The sequence below is a fragment of the Phyllostomus discolor genome, chromosome 1 (genome assembly GCF_004126475.2).
Source record: "Phyllostomus discolor isolate MPI-MPIP mPhyDis1 chromosome 1, mPhyDis1.pri.v3, whole genome shotgun sequence".
NCBI lineage: Eukaryota > Metazoa > Chordata > Mammalia > Chiroptera > Phyllostomidae > Phyllostomus > Phyllostomus discolor.
This window is the reverse complement of record NC_040903.2, coordinates 46,411,445-46,424,840: the sequence shown is the minus strand read 5'-3', so window position 1 is coordinate 46,424,840 and position 13,396 is coordinate 46,411,445. Positions and strand designations below refer to the sequence as shown.

Genomic DNA, 13,396 nt, shown 5'->3' with positions numbered 1-13,396 from the left:
CTCTCTCTCTCTCTCTCTCTCCCTGCCTTCCCTCTCCAAACATAAATAAATAAAATCTTTAAAAAAAAAAAAGAATGTGAATTGCTCTTATTGGCAAGGTGATGGCCAGAAACCTGGCACATAGTTTCTTGGAGTGAATCATGCCACCCTCAGAGAATGGGAAACCATTGCCCCCTTCTGCTAGATTGATTGGAAAAGTCACCACTCCACTGGCTGGGTTTTTTATGTGGGTTTCCTATATCTCCCATGACTATAATTGGAGCCCTTACCTCAAGTTTTCTACATCCCGTCACATGGCATTCACCTATTTAGCTTGTGATGGATCCACTTGAAATGCCTGCGTTAAATGAACCTAGCCTGTGCTTATTTTTTAAATAAGTTCTTTGCACTCCAGATTCATATGAAATTTTTGGAAGGCTTTTCTCATTTTTCAAATATTTAGATGAACTGAATGAAATACTTGTGTTTGTTTTCATGTGATGGGTAGTTACCACTAGCTGGTGAACAAACTAGATATTTCAAAAAGATCCATGTTATTTATATATCTTTCTTAATGAATTTATGTTAGAGCCCAATGAACATTGCTTATGTTTTATAATGTTTGTGACCACTTGGGGTAAAATGTGTTCTAGAATTAATCAAAGTCAAAATCAGTGCATGTCTTATTTTCCTTTTGAAAATTGTGATATTCTATCTAACTCTGATTTCCTGGAATTCTTTTTCTTCTGCATAATCTCTTCAAAATGGCCAATTCTGCCATTGCTGTGCCATTGTTTTTGAAATTACTTGAAAGTTAGTCATCCAGCATATCCCAGAAGAAGATACCAGGGTTTTGGTCTGAGTTATAAGAAGGATGAGGTCAAATTTAATTGAGATGGAAACATTGTAGAAGGAACAACTTTTCAGGGTTGTCAGTTGTTGAACATGTTACCTTTGAATGTCTAGTGGGTATCCACACGATGTGGGATAACTAGTTGGATAATGAAGTCTAATACTCAGCAGAAATATCTAGGCTTGGAGTGACCAGTGCATGCATGGCAACTGAAGGTATAAGTGTGTACAAAATACAGTAGGGAGTAGCTCTATAGGGGAAAAATTTCAAGATCGAGATCTGGGGAAACTCCGACATGTACAGATAAATGGTGGGGGTGGGAGATATTAAGAAAGATCTAGCATGAGATTGAGAAGCAGGGGGAAAACCAGGTGCATGAGGTATCTTGGAAACCAAGTGGTAAGTGTTTCAAAGAGTTCTTTTTCTTGCCCTGTGGGTTCTCAGACTTTGAACAGAATCAGTCTGGTGGTTGTGTGAGATCCTAAAAATTTTATTTTATAAAAGTTTCTGCTTCTTCCAAGAAAATTCTAAACCAGATTCAGATTAACTGCACATGATAGCTTTGCTGCCTCTGACAGGGCCAGAATGACAGTAGAATTGGGGATCAGAAGACTTTGTTTCTCATGCCATCTTCTCCTTTCACTATCACTGTGACCATGGACAAATTACTTTACCTCCCTGTAAAGTGGTCATAGCTATGCCTCCCTGCCCTATCCCCCAGCTATGCACAAAGGAGCTGATAAATGCATAAGGTACTCTGTAGGTTGTTGAAGCATGAACCAAGGAAGCCATTACTGTGACGGAGGTTCAAGAGACCAACGTCCCTGCTCTCAAGGGCCGGGAAGACGAGCCCATTACTTGCAAGAAGGTGAAGGAATTGTGAGATATGTTCTGGCTGATGTGTCCTTTCAAAAGTTATTTCTCAGTAGGGTATCTAGGCTTTTTATTTCTTACTCACTTTTCAAAAAATCGATTATTTAAAAAAATTTCAATTACACTTGGCAGACAATATTATGTTATTTTCTAGTATACAACATAATGATCAAACTCTTATTATGTATAACATGCAAAGTGATCTCCCCAATAAGTCTGGTACCCATCTGACACAGTACATAGTTATTCACATACAGATTTTTTATTTAAAGAAAAAAATAAGTTTTCACTTAAAATAAATCTTTTATGCCAAAAATTTTCTTTAAAGATAGGTTTTTTTGATTACAAAGGATTTATGTTAGACTTTAGCATATTGCCACTACTGTGCTCTGAGAAATGTCAGGCAGAGAAAGACAAATATCATGTGACTTCACTTACATGTGGAATCTAAAGAACAATACAAACTAACAGACAAAACAGAAACAGACTCATAGGTATAGAGCAAAGGCTGATGGTTGCCAGAGGGAAAAAGAGTTGGGGGGATGGGTAAAAAAGGTGAAGAAATTGAGAAGTACAAATTGGTAGTTACAGAATAGTCATGGGGATATAAAACACAACATAGAGAATATAGTAATAACTACGTAATAACATTGTAATAACTATGTACAGGGCCAGGTGGGTAATGAAAATATCAGAGAAACACTTTGTAAAACATATGGTTGTTTAATCACTATGCTATACACCTGAAACTAATACAAAATAATATTGAATGTAAAAACAAATTCTTCAAAATAATTCCAATTTAATTTGATTAAAATATTCTTAGAATATTTTACCCTAAGAATAGGGTATCTATTCTTTTTATAAATACTCTTTTAATATAGTCTTTAAAATATATTTAAAAACATTAACACCCAGAATTTCATAAATAATGTGGCTTTTTATATTTCAAAGAAATTCTTGACTATGGTAGGCAATAAAATGTGATAAAGTTATATAATGCTTTTGCAAACTAAGACCGTATCATCTTTATATCTAAATACACTGTGGTCTTGTTACTGCTTTTAAGTCTTTTAGTGCATTATGGAAAAAAGAAAAAGAGACTACCAGTGAAGTTTTTAATGCATGACTGAATGCATTTTTATTTTTTAATTTATTCCAGTTCTCAATAAAAATAAATAAACATCAACAATATCTTGTAAAGTATATTCTCCTTCAATATCTTAAGGTACACAATTATCAAAGCTGATATTGAGCACAAACAAATTGATACAATTCAGTACTCTGATAAAATTCATTATCACATAAATTACTTTAATCTGCAGGCAATACAACTTTATGTCCCATCACATCTTCAATATAAACTGTATACCCAAATGGCTCTTCAAACTTTAAAAGTGCAATTACAGAGTACAAAACAACAAAGAGAACAATATATTTAACATCATTCCAATTTGAATAACATATATGTTTTAGATACAATTATTGTTTAGTTAAAATATTAAAAAGTACTCCAGCTATTTGGTAGGGGATTGGAGGGTGGAGGGGTCAAGCAAAAAATAAAAAAGGACTCATGGACGTGGACAACAGCACGGTGACTGTGTGAAGTGGGAGGGGGTACGAGGAGGGGGAAGAGGGTGTGAGGGGGATAAATGATAATGGAAAAAATACAATTAAAAAAAAGGAGAAAAAAGGTATCCCAGAACACTGTTTATATGTGTTGTTGCTCCTCCTTCTCCCATATGAATAAGAGTGGGAAAAAAACCTGAAAATATTGGGCAGCAAATTAAATGCCTTTTTTCCAAGCCTACAAAATAGATATTACAGCAAGTGACCAAGTGGATCAGACATAAGCTTTTACAAACTGCATTATTGATATCAATAGAAATTAGAAACTACTATGCATTTGTTGCATGAAAATATGTTATCTGAAAACAAATGAGTTTAGCTTTCTTCCCAAGAATGCAAAAGTCTGAGTTAGACACAGTCACACTAGCGTGCCATTTCTCCTATTGCTTTGACATTGACAGTTGGCAGAAAGATGAGAGCAAACAAAGCATCTAGAACAGTAATGTTCTATTGCATTATGTGTTCAATATATTGCATAAATATCAATTTTGAGGTTAAGCCTTTTGTACCAATCGATAGAACTTAATGTCCTTGGTTACAGAGTATGTGTCAGGTAAGTTATTGTGTGGCCTTCGTGGAAAGCTATAAATTATGCATTTATGCATTGGATTTACATTTGTTCTCAGTATGTTGTTTATAAATAGTCTCTTCTAGACATATGGTGAAAAATCTGTAAAATGAAAAAGATAGACTAACTGTGATCAAAATCTGCCCATTGCCTATAGGAAACAAGAGATGATAACAATCATATTTTTTATTTTTGTTTAATACTATCCTCATTAAGGCTATTAGGTTTTACTTATTTTTCATGCAGAAACAGTGATCTGACTCATACTTTTTTATTCAATGAGCATTTCTAAATAAACACTTAACTTTTAGAGGCTGGTTTTTTTAAGACTTCTTTTTGAAAAATTTCTTTAAAGATCTTATATTTAGAGAGAGGGGAAGGCAGGGAAAAGGGAGGGACAAAGTCATCGATGGGAGAGAGAAACATCGACTTGTTGCTTCTTATATGTGCCCCAACTAGGGACCAAACCTACAACCTGGGCATGTGCCCTGACCAGGAATCAAAATGGCAACTTTTTGCTTTGATGATGACACTCCACCGAGCTGCGCCAGTCAGGGCTTATAAGCATTCTTAAACACAGATTAAAAACACCTCAAACTACTTACAATTAGGTATATGACATGAGTTAAGATGCTTAAGATAAGCCAATATAGCTCCCTCTTTGTCAGTAAAATAAATAAATTAAAACTGATTTCTTGGTTAGTCAACTCATACTCTTTGAGCAATCAAGATCACTTAAAATGGGTTTTTACATTTTGTTTACAAGGTCTTTGTTTACAGGGTCAATAAGTATGCACAGGATTTAAAATGAGTTCTTACACAGTACATTTGACTTCAGCTATATTAAATGGGGAACAGAAATATTCTTTTTGATCTCACTAAATTTTATTTTATTTCTCTTTATCCTGTTATTAAGTTTTAGTATTTTTGATAAGGCAACAAATGACTAATTCTGATTGATTGAGCTCATGGGGGTTTACATGTGAACATCTATATTCCCTTAATAGTAGAAACCAGATCCAGGACTTTGGATTAGAGTCATGTGAATGCACCAGCCAATATAACAGAGGGAGGGGTTCAGGAGGGAGCAAGTCCTAGCACCAAGCACTTCATAGGTTAGCCATTTTCTCTTGGTCGCCCTTGCATATGTCAGGATAAAGAGTAGAGAAAGGACAGACCGTCCCTATACCCATAGGCCAGGGTATAGTCCTATGCAATCCTGAGAGACTCTACCCAAAGGTCTAGTGTCAGTGAGACAGTCTCCCATGAGATCCAATGCTGCTGGCAGCTGTGGCTCCTTATGCAGTTGCCCACGTACCCTTATCAACTCACTGAGACCATAGGCCCAGAGCACAGGAGAAACTTCAGTCTCTAACAAAAAATAAACAAAGGACAAAAAAATAGGGCCTGTTTCATCTCAGCCTCCACAATAAGAATGAATGATTAAGTCTAAATTGGAAAAGCTTTCAAATAAGTTTGTTCATTTTATAAAATATATCATGACTTACTTTTTCTTATTTTTCCCACAGCATCAAGATATAATCTTAAATGTGCAATTTTAAATTCTACAAAAAGCAACTTACTATATTTTTCAAATTTAAAATATATTATGTAGAAAATAACTGCATTTATGTCTTTGGACAATATATATATGACTATTGTCTTATGCCTTAAAATAATGATTAGTCCATCAAACTTTGGACTGTGAGTTAATCTTAAAATTCTTCAGCAAAGTTCCAATGAAAATAAATTAAAAAGAAGCACAAATTTTGCCTTTTAGTATGGACTTCTTTATAATTATCTCATAGGCAACAGTTACCTCACATAAATGCTGTACAAAGAGGAGTATTGTGAAGCTATAAAATAACTACTATTATAACTACTATTATAAAAGATAATATGAAATTAAGCTCTCAGTTCATTTCACTTAAGGAGAATCTGTTAGATGGGTGACTAGGACCCACAGGAACTGTGGGTTGCAATAGAGAATTGTCCACTTCCCCTCTAGGCGGGTAAACAGGGTTATAGCTGAGGACGGGCCAGGAGGGAGTGGAGCTCTCCCAGTTTAGTTTGTTTCAAATGGGTAACGTATAGCACATGACTCACATTTGCTTCCCCCCAATTCCCATTGTATCAGATGCTTCAACACATGAACAGTGGTGCCAACCTATACATCAGATGATGGCATCATCAGACCAATGATCATTGCTTTGAGGAGTAGAAAAATATATTTATTAAATTGATTTGACCATGCATTTAGGCTTACAGAAATCTGTCACTTGCCAATACTTCCTGAGCAAGTTATGTGCAGCAGGCAAAGAAGCTTTGGAGCTTTCAATGAAGCATTTAGCCCAGGAAAAAATATATATCAATTTTCTTTCTATATTTGTTTGTGCACAGTATACAAGTAGTATGTCAAAAATAAAACAAAAGTAAAAATGTTTCTAAGTATCCTAAAAATATGCCATTGTCAACAGCACATGTCCAAACATAAATATTATTAATAAAATAGGAATATTAACACCAACAGGCGTGCCACACAGCCTGGCCCACGAGCGTGGTGTCAGCATTCAGACTTGTGGCAGCGTCAGGTCCCCTGAGGTCACCCTTTCATATTCCTTCCTTGATTTTTCACTTTTTCGATTTCTGCACCTAGAAATAAATATTCAGAAATAAAGTGTTAGCACTGTATTTAACAGTAATAACAACAGAGTATGTTAACAAAAGGAACAAGTACATGGACTCAAAAGGTGTACCTGCATAGTGTTTCCAGGATGGCAAAGGAGCTTTAGGTTGGACAAGAAGAAATAAGGAGGGAAGAAGGAGTAGCAGTGTGTGGTCAAAGAATTTTGGAAGGAAATGGTGAAACAATTAGAGGAGTCCTCAGAGGCTTGAACCTTATTATGAAAATTGTAAAATTCCAGGAGTATGTGACCACATTTAGGCTACTTTGGTTCTTTTTCTTTCTCTTTCTTTCCTTCTCTTTCTCTCTCTCCCCCCCCTCCCACTCTCTCCCCTCCTTCTTTGTTTGCTTCTTTCCTACCCACCTACTAAGGAACCAGTACTTTGAATATTGCACTATATTATTACATTCCATCCATTACATTGACATAATGCTGTCACCAATAAAAAATAAAATAACCAGTATTTATTAGCCACTAGTTAGGTGACTGGTAATGGCTAAGTACTGTACATTCAGTATTTATTTTATCCTCACATTTACCATTACCATCTTCATTTTTCAGATGAAGAAAGTGATGTTCAAATAAGTTATATAACCTGGCCAAGATCTCCCAACCAGGATTCATGATTCAGAATCATTCATTCATTTATTCAAGCTATCTTCCTAATATTTTGAGTTAATTTTCTACCCATTTTGGAATGAGGTACATGGTCTATGTTTTGTAGAATAAATAATATAGTTAAAAAGTCTTTGGACTTAGTTCTGCCACTGGTCAAGTCCATGAGCTGGGGCGTGACAGTTCACCACTCTAGATGTCATTTCCCCATCCTCATGAAGGAAAGAACCAGTCAGACAACTTTTAGGTGTGTTTCAGATTTAATCTCATTCAGTTCTGTGATCATAACTAATGAGGAAGGCATTATTATGCGATGGATACTTAAAATCAAACATGGGCAAAAATAAACCTACTCTTGTAAAAGTAGTGCACTTTCAGGCCTTCAAAAGAAGTGCACTGCTTTCAGGAAAAAAATTCATTCAAACGTACACTGAACACTTTGTAACAGTTCCGAAATAAGAAGGATTTCCTGGAGACATTTTAAGAGAAGCTGTTACTAACTAATGCACACCATCCCCAAACCCTGGTCCTGACCCGGACACCTGGCATTACACATGACCATCCTCGAGGATGACCAGCATGCACCTGAGGATGGAGTGTGATTGTTTCAGGAGACTGACATGAACCATTTTTCAAATGTAAGCTTCTATAATTGTGTGGAAACTTGTTTCTATTAGTCTGCCTTAAAGTTTAAGATACTAAGTATCTGGGGTTATTTAATTTACAAGGCTGTGTTTTATACAATACAAAAGTTTGACCCAATAAATTAGAGATAAGTGACAAAGCATAACACTGGCATCATGGCTTATGGCTTACTTTCTCATGCTCTATCATCTTTAACACTGAGGGAGGTTCTGTGATTAATGCAAGATAAGGATTTGTACCTGCATTTTATAAAGGATTGATACTCTGAAGTTTGACTTGCATAAGGTCACATAGGTAGTAAGTGGCAGAGCTAATAGTAGAATGTTCTACCATTAACCCAATGTTCTGCCACTAAAACTTCGGTATAAACATCATTGGTGCAGAGTCTACCTTATCCCTCTAAAAAGATACTCTGTCCACATTTTTAACTAGTTTGAGAGTCTACACTGTATAAAATAATTTATAAAACAGAGTATAAAAACAACACTGACTTACCACCTCCAGATGTATATGGAGCCAGCGACTAAGAGAAGAAAGACGATGATAAGAATCACAGTCAGAGCCACATATTCTTTGCTCAAAGGCTGTTGGACGGTTAAAAAGAAGTGCTCACACCGGGTGCCAGCATAACCCGAGTCACACCTAGAGGAAAATGCCAGAGAACGGTCCATTACTTTTTAAAAAACATGGTTATGACTTTTGTATGAACTGATCTCATGCTGTAATGCAAGAAATCAGTGAGGTTTGCCGGAAGTTAAAAAATGAACTCAAAGACTGACCTGGCACTAGGCCAGCATGAATCAAAGGAGCTCCACACAGCTCTCAAGCTGAACTGGGGTGTGGAAATGGTGGTCTGGGACAGCTGCTAGTCTAGAATAGTGTTTCATGACTTTTTTAGGCTTGAAGTGCTTTTTGTCTGTATCAGTGGAATCAAGTCGTCAAACAGTAGCTGATAAGTCCAGTGAAAAGATTAAAAGTTGAGCTGCTCTTGTGGCATTCGTGAGAGGAAGGCATCTGAAGCCCTCCCCAGAAGTATCTGTGCAATTTGATAACTGCTATTTGCCCCGTAATTAAAAAAACTCAATCAAGTTTCTAATAGTAGATATAAACTGCATACTCAAAGTACATATATTCTGCTCCCCATGTAAATATAGAGTAACTTTGAAAATTAAAAAATAAAGAAATATACATTTCAAAAACCCTTTTTGTGTGTTGTTTGTGGGGGGACGTTACCTGCAGTGTTCTTGTCTCATGTCCACCAGGTAGACGCACTCTCCGTGCAAACAGTAGCCATTCATGTCAGGGCTGCACTTCATTCTCGACACCTGAGCCACACGTGGAACGTTTCTCACCTGAGCTGTGAAGAAAATGGAAACTTTAATACATTCTGTTGACTTCTCTGAAGCACAAAACATCCTCTTATAATAGTAATCACTAATCTACTGTAACGAAGCAGATCAGGTCACCAAAGGAGAGGAAAATTTTCAAGAGTAGAAAGTCACTCTAGTTATCCCATTCCCTAAACAAGAAATAAACACCAGAGCCCAAAGGAAAGTATCCAACAGATTAAACCAGAGAAATGTGGGGATTTAATTATCAAAGAACAACATTTAAAGATAGAGAAGGTAAGTCTAGGGGACACACACACACACACACACACACACACTGCTGCCCTCCACAGTTATTCACTTAGCCAAAGTGTGTCTAAATTTTTTAATCTCAAAATAATTCTGAAATGCATTATTCTAAAAGTACTTGTAAGCTGAATGCATTAATTAATTTAAAAGAGCTCAATTCTCTATTGGCTTTGAAGCTAGTAAGGCTGGTGGTTTCTGTGTACTTTCTAGAATTTTTGAGCTTACCATCAAAGAAATCAATCAAAGCCTCCCAACTTCTCTATCAATGAGGCCTGAACCAGAACTAGATAAACCCTGAATTACAGACGCCTTGGTTAGGCAACTACAACTGAGAAAATAGGAGCACTGTTAGAAATAGTGTTGCAACTTACATGTAAAATTCACTTTGGGATTATTTTAGTTACTAAAATGTGAAGAATGTTTATAAAATATTTTTTAAAAATTGTATCTTAATTGCAACACTTTTGTTCAAAAAGTAAAAAAAAAAAAAAGGAGGGGAGGAGAAAAGGGCGGCAGACTAAACCTCCAGAAAGCCCAATGATGAAGGCAGACAAGAGAGAAGCTGAAGTTGTGCAAAAAACATCTTCGTTCCTCAGCGTAAATAATCCTTGGCTCAGCAGCTCAGGGTAACCCTTGAATCCATTACACGAGCACCCTTGCCTAAATATAAAGCAGGGCCATGTTCAGAGTGCTCTAGGGTCCTCGAGGGAAAAAGACAGAGCATCATCCACTCTGCACCTCTATGCCTAACCACCATGTTTGGCACATAGCACATGCTCCATAAATGTTTCTGAATAAATGCTGCGACTAAAAAGACAGGATATCACTTGTTCCTGTTACAAAAAACAACAAAAATACACTGATTATCTACTGTGTACAAAGTTTAAACTTCCCTATTTTGCCTGGGATCCAGCCTCTAACAATGTTTCACAGCAAAGCTCTGGAGAATGGCCATAGGGAATCTGATTGTCTTGTTCCCTATCTCTTTAAGATCAAATTTCTCCATATGACTAGAGGAACTACCCCCAATTAGTTCTTTACATAAGTTTTCCAGATTGTTAGTTCATAAGGGGTTTAAAAATTCTTTCGTTAATACAGTAGCTGTCATATATGTACAATCTTTGAGTTTTTACATTTTTGTTCAAAATGTGTAACCTTTTCAAGCACCGTTGACAAAGCTGGGCTTACCTGGGGCTGCACAGTCGTCCCCAGATTCTCCAGGGGCACACGAAGGAACCACAGTCGTACTGAGCACCACTTGTAGAAGGTGAAAACCTGTTGATGAAAGAATTGAATATGTAATTAATGCTTCAAGAAGAGAAAGCTTGGTCGGATTTCCACAAAACTGCAGTATTGATAGAGTTGTTTAAATTAATTCGAGAATTGATCCATCAAAACCATTAAAGAAAATGATTCATGGAAACAGGCATATAATTGAAAATGAACCCCAGCTCATAATCAAGAGTAAAAGCTTTGGAACTATATTCACAGTTAGAGATTTAACCTACTTTAATGTCTCACAGGAACATTTAAAGACCTGATTTTGAAGTTTGATATCCTAAGAAGCTTAGAAGTTGGAACATTGTAGCCTCTCCAATGTTTTACTCCATGTTAAGCTCGAAGCAATGCTCCAAGGTAGAACCTATCACACAAAAAAGCTTCAAATAAGAATTAGGTTCTACTTATGGTACCAACTATATAGGCTCTCTGCCTAAGATATATTTGCTGTTGATTTAAGTGTCTAAATTACTCTTTGCATTGTAAAAGGTAACCTAAGCAAAGTCAGAACATATCTAATGTGGGGGTGAGCACACATGCTCGATGAACCACACTGAGTCCTAGAATGCAATTCCTATCAGCCTGGGAAGCATTTGAACATCACACATCTCCCATGAAAAGATAAGTATTGGAAAATAAGCACCAGAATGACTCAAGTAGTTTCTGAATTCCATAGAAAGCGTTAGAAGGACTTTAATTGCACAGATTCTTATTAGAGAGAGTTTAGTCTCAGCTGTTTAAGAATTAGTTATTTGTAGTTCAACTACTCTTTCTGGTCTGTATGAGAAATTGTTATATAAATATAAATGGTAGTAACATTGGCAGCAGTTAACATTTCTTGAACATGTACTACATGCAAACATCTTTCTATCCTCCTTATTTATATTTTCTCATTGAAACATTTTATTGACTCTTTGATGAAGGTACCAATGCTGCTGTTAGACACATGAGAAAACTGAAACATAAAGAGTTTAAGTAACTTTCCTAAAGGTACACAGTATTGTTCTTCATGGACCACGTTACAGAATTTGGAAACAGACCACAATACTAGAGTACAATAGACAACACATGGAAGGAACAAGTATAAATGTAACTGAAGTGATTATTTAACCTCAAAGGGAGGCAACAAAGAATGATGAAAAGGCAATCCTGGGAGAAAGCTATGTGATTTATTTCCCTCTCTTAGAGTTTTTGGGAGAATTGAATAAAGATGTTTTTCTGAAATGCCTAGCACACCAGATTCCCATCATCGTTCCCTGGCACTCCTCACCTGGCCTCCAGTGTCAGCAGTAAGGGTGGGTAGTGCCCCCTACTGGCCTGTGACAAAATTATAACATCTGCAATTGGGTGTTTTAAACAATGATTTAACCAATGTAATACAGGACTTTATTTTTTTCTCAGAGAAGGCATGTATCTGTTAAGCAAATTGCATTCTTTTTATTAGCATCATAGTTCATAATTTTGCTTCAAACTTGATACTTGTAGCAATCCTGTGAAGTAGTTACTAGCCTCAAACAACCTCTGTGCAGTTAAATTAAATGTCTTGTCTAAGACCAATTATCCAGTGACCATTGAAGATAAGAGTTAGAAATGTATTTTTTGACATTGTCTCATAATCTTTCAATGATTTGAAAATACTTTTTGAAAAGTTTAAAACTATATCCTCCCCCTTCCATATTTCTACAACAGTATAAATGCTGTTTCAATTACTCTTATAGGAAAAAATATCATCTTTGTTCAATAAGAAAAATGACTAAAATTTGGATTTCATTGTCAGCTGAACAGCGATGAAAAAGATGACTTTGTCCACATAGTTTTTCATGGAGAATGAGCTGTAATCTCATCCAAGTCAATTTTGTTCTACTTTTCGATATAATTTTGCTCTGCGCTTTAATGACTAAAAAATTAAACCTTTTAACTTATACAAAATGGAGTTCTAGATTTATGTTTTTACATCCTTGACCCCCCTATTCCCACATGATTCTGCAGCTGAGGAGTTCTTTGGAGGCGGCCCCGTCCATTGTGCAAATGTACATTTGAAGCACATTTCTTTACCCTTGCAGAAATCAGAAACTAGCTTCTCCTGTTTGGAATTGCTCCCAACTGCAATCTGGGACTATTTTAGAATCCAGCTAATCGTTTGGGGGTGTTGCTTCTCAGTGTTTTGTTTTGTTTTGTTTTAAGGATTCTAGTAGTTTGTTAGTTTTTCCATTGTTGGAAACTTTGTTCCAGTTGGTCAGGCCACAGGTGAAATATTTGTCTTTGTGAATTAAAGAATGTTCAGTGCAGGGTGTGCCTCCACGAAAACTGGGCTCTCCTAACCTGTGACACTCCCTTGGACACAGTCCATCTCTCAGGATGGTTTCTGTGAGACTTGCTGCATTAATCCAACATCCGGGTAGTTTACAGATGAAATTGTAAATAATTTTAAATGTTACCCTCAAAAGAAAGTGTTTAGACTGCAGTTCCATCATGGATGTATATATCCAATAAGATACCAACATTGCTTCTAAATCATGGGTTCATCTACATAGCTCTACTGCTTTAAAACAGTGATTCTCAAGCGTCCCTCCACCTCCCCTCTGCCCCAGGCCCTTGCAAACTGGGGTAGAGGAGTAAGCAGGAGTGATCAAAA

The 13,396-nt window shown here is 36.4% G+C and overlaps 1 protein-coding gene across 1 annotated transcript; it reads right to left on the bottom strand.

The window, feature by feature from the left end:
* Positions 1-5,030: 5,030 nt before the first annotated feature.
* EREG (epiregulin) lies at positions 5,031-13,111 on the bottom strand. The gene is made up of 5 exons (XM_028506209.2): positions 13,084-13,111; positions 10,672-10,758; positions 9,080-9,203; positions 8,342-8,488; positions 5,031-6,554 (listed from the first exon to the last, which is right to left on the bottom strand). The coding sequence occupies exons 1-5, from the start codon at positions 13,109-13,111 to the stop codon at positions 6,473-6,475; spliced, it is 468 nt and encodes a 155-aa protein (XP_028362010.1). The 3' UTR covers positions 5,031-6,472.
* Positions 13,112-13,396: the final 285 nt, after the last annotated feature.

Excerpts from the sequence above, each read along its gene's own strand:
- EREG (XM_028506209.2), bottom strand. The coding sequence starts at position 13,111 with ATGGACTGTGTCCAAGGGAGTGTCACAG. Across the intron at positions 9,204-10,671 it reads GGACGACTGTGCAGCCCCAG|CTCAGGTGAGAAACGTTCCA; the intron begins GTAAGCCCAGCT and ends TTTTCTTCACAG. Across the intron at positions 8,489-9,079 it reads ATGAGACAAGAACACTGCAG|GTGTGACTCGGGTTATGCTG; the intron begins GTAACGTCCCCC and ends ATTTTCCTCTAG.